Raw genomic sequence first — 8,777 nt, forward strand, 5'->3', positions numbered from 1 at the left:
TCTATTGTCAAATATTGTTTTTTTTTGCTTCCATGCCATATATAGAGGAATACAATAGCTCCACTATTTATATTCAGACAACTATAATGGAAGGTAGATGGTATCTACTTAGGCACTTCGTTATATTTTAAATACTTGGAAATTGGAAATTATGTCATGAAACTCCCTTGGAGAGGAACACTGTTATTTTTATAGGATACTCTATTCAACATCAGTGAGAAGGTATTTAACTTTTTGCTCTATCTTGAACTCTATTGACTACAAATTACTACTCCCTCCGTCCCAAAATAACTGTCTTAAGCTTAGTACAAATTTGTACTAGAGCTAGTATAAAGTTGAGACACTTATTTTGGGACGGAGGGAGTATTTGGAAACGAAAGAGCAAAAATATTGCTCAACTAAAAAAATAGTGTAGTATGAAAGTATATACAATGGTCTCCTCTCTCTCTCTCTCTCTCTCTCTCGATGGTCCATTCGAATTTGGTTACTCAAATTGTTTATTTGGTGAAGATAAATTCATAGAGAGGAATATGAAGGAACACATGCTTGGAATACTGTCACTTATGCCATACACGACTTGGTCATATATTGTACAAACAGAATTGATTTGCTTATTAATTCTGTAATTTTAAACTTTAGTAAGAGGATTGTGGTACTTGATAAGTATATATGATGAGTATTTTGACTTGCACACCATTTCTTAAGGTCGAAGGAGATAAAAAGTTTCACATTATTTTATTGATATATTTAGGATATTTTTTTTGAACGCTCCCACCAGAGGTGAAATTATATATATTATCTCATTCATCGTTGAATCTTGACTGTTCATGATATCTCTACTCCTAAAGCGGAATTGGTAGCCTCCCATTCACTTTTTTGTCTGGTTTTATTCATTCGTTTCGTTAGCTTGGCTTCCACCTGCAGGTACGTCACCCACGGGTTTTCTCCCCTGCATTGTGTTTTTGTTCATCCACACACACGGACCCTATCAAGCGAGTTGCTCCTCTCTCCTCCTCGTGGGAGCCTCTCGTCTCCTCTCCCAGATTACCCTAGCGCCGCCGTTGTATGGTCCTCCTGCCTCTCCCTCTTCCCTCGCCGTTGTATGGCTCTGGCTTGTAATATTAAAGATTTATGTTTACCTTTGTGTCATAGAGGTGTGTTGTGATATTAACATGATTCACTGTTTTTGATTGTGCATGATGCGTGTATGATTACTTTACGATTATAAGCGGGGGTGTCACAAAACCATCAAAAACACCGGATTAAATAAAGAGAAAACATACTTCATCATCTCGCTCACTCGCCAAACCAAATATTTCCTCACTTCCAAAATGTTAGGTGTTTGAAAGTCAAATTTCTTTTACTTTGACCAAGTTTAGAGAACAAAATATCAACATGCACAATACTATCTCTCTAACTTAATATAAGATTTCTTTTACATAGACATTGTTAAAAAAACGTCTTATATTAAGTTATGGAGTGTGTAGTCAATAAATAAATATAAAAATTTATTTCATGATGAATCCAATGATACCAATTTGATATTATGAATATTGATATATTTCTTTACATATTTGATTAAAAATAAAAGAGTTTTTACTTTTAAAAAAACAAATACACCTTATATTTTAAAACAAAGGGAGTAAAAAAAAGCAAACCCAACAACATCAATGGCACAACAAAGCGCTTCTAACCCTTCGAGTTAATTGGCTAAGCTGATCCTCTCTTTCAATGCAAAGGTGCTTAGATGAGGTGCTAAGTGTATTAAATTGCTTAGCAGTCAACTCTCCAATGCATATGTGCTTAGTTTTGTGTTGCTAAACTCACTTTATTTAATGATTTAGCACATAAACTCTTTCATGCATTGGCCAACTTCCCTCATTTAAGTGGTTTGTCTAGGTTGACGTATTTGACATTGGTTCTTTCTGGGTCACAAAAGTGATCTCTCTCTTCCTTAATTGTTGCGCCATGTCATATTTTTGCTTATGTGGCATGCTTAACACATGCTTGCGGTGGAGCACTGATAAGGGCATAATTTAACTCCCAGCCGCACCTCACGTCACCTAAACTATAAAGGTTGGGCGCGCTCTGCTGCGCTGTTGAATTTCTTGTGATTTTCAAATTTCTTTTATCATTCTACTTCAAAATATATGGTGTATTACTTTTTTGAAAAGTCAAACGTCTTTAAATCTGATTAAATTTGTAGAGAAATATACTAAAATCTATAATAACAAATCGGTGTTATTAGATTCATTAGGAAATGAATTTTCATATTTTTTGTTTAATATTGTGGAAGTCGATATTTTTGGCTCTGAACTTGGTCAAAAGTATACAAAATTGAGTTTTCACAAAATTAATAATCCTTATATTTTGAAATTGATGGAGTATTTAGTTTGGCCGATGGGGGAGACGGTGGAGTATGTTTTATGTATATTTATAATACGGTTATTTGGTGTTCTCTTTTCACGGTGTGATTCTGTTTTATCTGCTAATCAACTCATATTTATGTGGGGATACATTTTTATCGTCAGTTCCGTGTACTTTATTTGGCTATAATATCACATGGTGGCGCTTTTTTGTGGTGACAGGAGTCTGCGAGGGGTTAATATATTTTTATAAGCTGGTTGCTGCTGATTGATTTGAAAATTCGTTGGCCCAATCAAAATTGTAAACCAAATTCGAAATTGAATACCTCAACCAAATGAAAGAGTTTAAAATTGGGAAACATGAAGACTTAAAATAAATTAATAGGAGAGCTCCTTGAGAAATTGTTTACTCGGTCAAAATCGGGTGATCCAATTCTAAATTGAAGCCTCAAAATTGCAATGTGGAGAGTACGGTGAAATACGATCTACGAGTACATCTTTCAGAGCCCGCGGTCCACTCACCAGTTCATCCAAACATACATCTCTGAACTTCAGGCTTTGGACGGACAGCAGGGCGGCCTGATATGATAAGAAAGACCCCGATTTGCAGGCTGGATCCCACCACCTGATGATTGCTTCAAGATCAATGTGGACGTGGCGGTGACCCAAAACATGGAACGCGGTGTTGCTGCTACAGTTTGTCGCGGTAAGGATGGCTCTTTTCAGGGGGCATCATCAGTACTTTTTAAGGGGATTAGTGACCCACATAACCTCGAAGCTCTAGCAGTCCGTGAGGCTCTAGCACTTGCTGAAGATCTCAACAGCCAGAAGATCCACATTGCATCTGATTGTAAGGTATGGAGCAATTCTACATGAAATCATTGACCAGAGTACCTCTTTTCCGCGACACTGGCCGCTGTGTGAGGGTAACTTAGGGAGGGGGAGAAATCAGCCTGCTCGGGAGTACTGGTGGGGATGGTGCCGGTCTAATTGATGGTTTTTTTTTTGGGGTGGGGGGGGGGGGGGGGGGGAATCAGCCTGCCTCCCGACCATGTCAAGTCTTCCTCTCCATATTTCCCGCATGGCTGCATGCACGCCGGCACACCAGCGGTTTTGCTACATCCATGTAAGTTGTTAACGTAAACTTACGTACGAGATTATCTGACGTGTGTTGGTTGGAAGAGAAAAAAGTACAGGGCCACCTGGTGAGAATCAGGGGGAGGGTGATTGGTTGAGGAAGGAAAGAACGTAAGTTTACGTTAAATTCTTACGTAGATATAGCATTTTTGGCACACCAGCACGCGCCCTTCGGATTCCTATGGCACCTAGTCGCCTCTCTATTCGGGTCTTCATCGTCTGGCCTCCACATCCCTTCCTCTGCAGCGCAGCCGCTGACGCATGTTGTCTTATACATGGGCAGCACGTCTGCCACTCTCAATTATACTCTCTCTGTATCTAAATAATTGTAGTTGAAAAAAACTAGACTAGTTATTTCCAACTATAATTATTTAGGTACGGAGTATATAGCTCAACATTTCATCTCAAGCAAACAATCAATCACTGTGGTAAATACAAATGATACAATAGCAGGCCGGGGATCAAATATAAGGAGCATAAACATTATTCCACAATATCACAATTCGGCATGATTCACCATGCTAGCATACAAGAAATGCAGATAACACCAGTGACAAGTGACAACACATCAGCTTGAGATGACACGACCGCCGTACGTAGTACTGCGAGAACACTCAGGATCCAGGAGCTTATCAAACCGACTCATCATTCGTCGCGCTTGTCCCTGTGAACCTCATCCAGGATCACAACAAGGCTCGCGATGAACACGTAGTCGACGTGCGGGAACACGGTGACACTGAACGTGTCCCTCCCGAGCAGCACATTTGAAACAGTCAGCTTACGGCTCATCTGCGGCGTCAGATTGTAATTGGTTACGACATTTGTCAGCTAGATAAAAGAAGGTTTTGAAGCTCCACGGCATGATCAGAAGCTACTTACTTGAGCTACCATGTTGTTGGAGTCGCCAAGGTAGAAGACGCAGGACCTGTCGAAGTAGCTGCCCTTGATCTTGAAGTCACAGACTTGCTGCGCGGTGTTCCCGGCCAAGAAGACATCCATCTCGGTCTTGAATTGGATCAGCGAAGTTGTCTTCACGGTGAAGAGCAGGTCGCCTGCGTTCGTGCTGTCCCCTCTGAACACTTGCCAACGGTGGTGCATACTGAACGCCTGATCAAGTGATTGGTTCATGCTCAACTGTTAAACCAGCACAATTAACGAGTAGAGCTAGAGCGGCATGCGTTGTCTAAAATCAAGCCATCAAACTCAGATTGCACTAATGCTTTGTTCATGTGTAGGTCGCCAAGTAATTTCTTTTTGCTACTACCTTGTTCATGTGTAGGTTGCACACGAGACCGAATAGTTCAAGCTGGCAAGAACAACACCGGATCAACCGTTAAAAAAAAAGACGGCCGATCAAAAGTCCATATCTCCTTGTCACAGATCAAGCTCAAGTGGGGACATCGGACAAGGCAGTGGCTGATAAGAATACTGGCAGTTTGGAATTAGTCAGACTTCATTTATACACGTCGTTTTCCTTGCCACTCCCTTGTAATGATTTTGCAATAATTTTTGGGTTGTGAGATGCGAGCATGATGCAGAGGTCACAGGATTATTCCTCCCCCCACCTTAACTTGAAGAATCAACACTATTATTCCTCCCCATCTCAGAAAAATAAAAATAAAAAATAATAGCAGGACTATTCCAATTTGCAACGACTCAGCTCACCCTTGTCTACGGGTCAAGGATCTTATTTCTGGTATGAACATCAGGGATGGAGGAAATTTCACCGGCGCCGGGGCAGAGGGGAGATGGGGAGACAGACAAAGAAGAGAATCTGTAGTAGAGAAGGGACCTTTTCTTGCATGGTGAGGAGGGGCATCCCGCCGCCGTCGAGGATGGTGCGGCGGCTCCGGATGCTGAAGATGGCGCCCTTGACCTTGAGCACCACGGCGCCGTTGGCGTCCGTGATGGCGAAGTCGCCGTCGGAGAGGCTGAGGGACTTCTTGGTCACCGTCAGCGGCACCACGTAGGGCGCGCAGAACTGCTGCCCCACCACCGGCAGCGGCGCCGGCGGGGCTCCGCTGGCCATCGCCATCGGTTCTTGGCGCCTCGGAGTAGCTCCTGGGAGGGAGACGGTGGGCGGCAGGTGGTGTCTGCTCCGCTTGCTCGGGCGATGGATTCGGTGCGCGTGCTTGGCGTGTTTCGCCGGATGGGACAGGGGAGCGAGTGGGACGGTGGGTGCTTCTGTAGCTCCCTCCGTATATGCCGCTGGTAGAAGGTGGTGGACACGGCACAAGCACAAAGTGGTGGAGCCACAACGGGGTTCCACCCGACAAGTCGAGTGGCTGTGATCCCAAGCGAGTCAAGTCAAACCTTTTATAAAATTCAACGAATTTGCTGACAAAACATTATGGCCCTGTTTGTTTGAGAAGTCCTGGAACTTTTTTTAGTCCCAACTTAAAAGTCCCTAGTCCCTACCCGTTTGTTTCCAGGGACTAAATAGGGACTAGAGGTCGTTAAATGACATGTAAAAAGACCATATTATCCTTAGTAATGTAGTAGTAGTTATTAAATTACATGCTAAAAGTAGGGATATTGTTGGAAAAAGTGCCAAAAAGTCCCAAAAAGTCCCTCACATAGGTACTTCTCCAAATAGTCCCAAACACCCCATTTTAGTCCCTAAAAGTCCCTCCTGTTTGTTTCACATGGGACTTTTTGGGACTTTTTTTAGTCCCTACACCAAAAAGTCCCTGGAAACAAACACCACCTATGCTACTTCTCTGCAACTTCATATAAATACTTTTTCTGTTCCCAACAACAATTATTTAGTTATAGAGCGAGTATAAGGTAAAACTTTTCTTTTTAGAAAAGGAGGAGTACCTCCGGTCTCTGCATCAACACGATGCATACGGCCTCTTTATCTATATCTATACCTAATAATAAAGCGGCTATTGCTTTTGTCGAAAAACCCACCACGGTATTTTTATAAAAAAAACCTGCAATTTTTGTTATTCAACCCGCGCTCCATTATTTATCTGCAACGCAAAAGGAAAAACGATTCGCTGCAAAAATTATACCCGTACGCATCGCCTCCTCCCGTCGACCCTGGGCCACCCTGGCCTGTACCCAGGACGCCACCACACCACTCGCCGCCGCGGCCGACCTCAACCGCCACCGTTGCCGATCTCAACCCACCCGCCTCCGCGGCTGTACCTCTCCCCGTTCACTGCCCCCATTGCGGCGCTCGAGCGCATCGCGTCGACCCTGGTCCACCCTGGCCTGTGTCCAGGCCGCTGCCACACCACTCGCCGCCGCGGCCGACCTCAACCACCACTGATGTCGATCTCAACCCACCCGCCTCCGTGGTCGTACCTCTGCACGCTTGCTGCCCCCGTTTCGGCGCTCGAGCACAACTTCTGGATCAAATCAAAGCGACAGCTACAACGACTTGGGATGATGCGTCTGCTCGATGCAGAACGGCGGTGGCGCACGGATAAGGCGCGACGGAGCGAAGTACTTGCAGGTGGAGGCGGGCCTCCATGGCTCACACGGGGAACTCCGAGGTTATGGCGCGGCAACGACGACTCCTTATGGCCAGATAGAGGCGACTAACCCTTGCTCCCCTCATCGTATCCCCTCCTCCGGTAGGACTCATCATCTGGTGAGATCCCCTCCCCATGCCTCCAACCGTGTGCCAAGCACCGACAAGAAATTTTGTTTTTTGGGAATTTGTTTGCTGATGAATGAATGTATTGAATGTAAGATTGCATTGTTGTAGAGAGAGAATGGAACACCACCTTCAGTTTGTCATCTGATCCCACATTCTCTACCCCATGAGTGAAATAAGATAACCGTCCATTGATCAATTCACGTAGCCTCTTTGTTTTTGCTTTGCTTGTTCCGCTCAATTTCTCATCATGATGGAATTAACAATGGACAGGTTGATTTCTGAACAAAATAGGATAGGACTGACTACCTTAGTTAGTTAGCTTATTATTTTAATAAATCGAAATGATTATAAAAAGATTAAAAGCGTGTGGTATTTTTTCTCCCGTTGTAACGCACGGGCCCTTTTGCTAGTTAAGAATGAAACAAACAAATCACGGTTTCACATAGTCTCCGACATAACAGTGTAGAAGCAAAAGTAAAGCAAAAAAGTGCCACAACCGGTAAAATAGGCCTAGATGCCTAACCATCTATCATATTACTGGACTGTCATCCAAAAAAGTTTAAGATATCCCGCGCTACCATCTCCTATCGGGTAGACCCAGTAACCAAAGGCTCACTGGTTTCCGCAGGAGTGAGTAATGACCATGTACGGATCAATGCCGCAGCTCTGTGTAGTACCTGCAAAAAATGTATATGCGTATGTCTGTTAAAAACCACATCATTCCTACAATTCCATATAGCCAAAGAAGTGCACAAACTCCAATACGGATGTGTCTAGCAATAATTGTATCAACTCCATCTAGCCACGTTCCAAATAACGTGTCAATGTTATCCAGAGGCATAATATTAAAGGCTATATGAACCGTCTACCAAAGAACTCTCGCAAGTGGACATTGAAGATAGAGGTGTCTAATGTTCCCTTCCTTATCACAGAAGCTACAACGAGTACTCCCCCAATTAAGTTTAGCCAAATTATCCTTAGTTAGAATCACCTTCTTGTGCACAAACCACATGAAGACCTTGATCCTTAAGGATACCTTGACTCTCCAAATATTCATGGAGTTGGGGATGCTAGTTGTGTCAATAAGATTCAGATACATTGATTTGACCGTAAATATTCCGTTGTTCGTAAGCTTCCAATGCACCCTATCAGGCTCCTCTGACAACTGGACATCCATGAGTCTCCTCACAAGGTGGAGCCAATCCTCCCAGCGATGTCCAATCAATGACCGTCGGAATTGGATATTTAGAGGATTTGAATGTAAAATTGTGGTTACGTATGCGTCCTTGCGTTGCACAATATTATAGAGAGCTGGATATTGAATGGCCAGAGGCATCTCCCCCAACCACGAATCCTCGCAGAATCTCGTTCCCTCACCATTTCCAATAATAAATTTAGTTCTATGGAAGAAGGCTGACCTTACTCTCATCAATCATTTCCAGAATGGTGAATCATTGGGTCTGACATTTACTCGGGCTAAGGTTTTAGAATGTAGGTATTTATTATGCAAAAATTATACCCACATACCTTCTGTCTCTACAGAAAGTCTGAACAACCACTTACTTAGCAGATATCTATTCTTTACCTCTAAATTCTCAATTTCCATACCTCCTTCGTCTTTGGGCCTAAAAATCATATCCCATTTAGCTAGTCTATATTTCTCC

General features: G+C 43.2%; 1 protein-coding gene across 1 annotated transcript; it reads right to left on the reverse strand.

The window, feature by feature from the left end:
• Window positions 1-3,942: 3,942 nt before the first annotated feature.
• On the reverse strand, window positions 3,943-5,663 carry LOC123401509 (protein LURP-one-related 15-like). Its single transcript, XM_045095333.1, has 3 exons — window positions 5,296-5,663; window positions 4,383-4,610; window positions 3,943-4,292 (listed from the first exon to the last, which is right to left on the reverse strand). Exons 1-3 carry the CDS (start codon window positions 5,536-5,538, stop codon window positions 4,149-4,151), a joined length of 615 nt encoding a protein of 204 aa, XP_044951268.1. The 5' UTR covers window positions 5,539-5,663; the 3' UTR covers window positions 3,943-4,148.
• Window positions 5,664-8,777: the final 3,114 nt, after the last annotated feature.

The sequence above is a fragment of the Hordeum vulgare genome, chromosome 6H (genome assembly GCF_904849725.1).
Source record: "Hordeum vulgare subsp. vulgare chromosome 6H, MorexV3_pseudomolecules_assembly, whole genome shotgun sequence".
NCBI classification, from domain to species: domain Eukaryota; kingdom Viridiplantae; phylum Streptophyta; class Magnoliopsida; order Poales; family Poaceae; genus Hordeum; species Hordeum vulgare.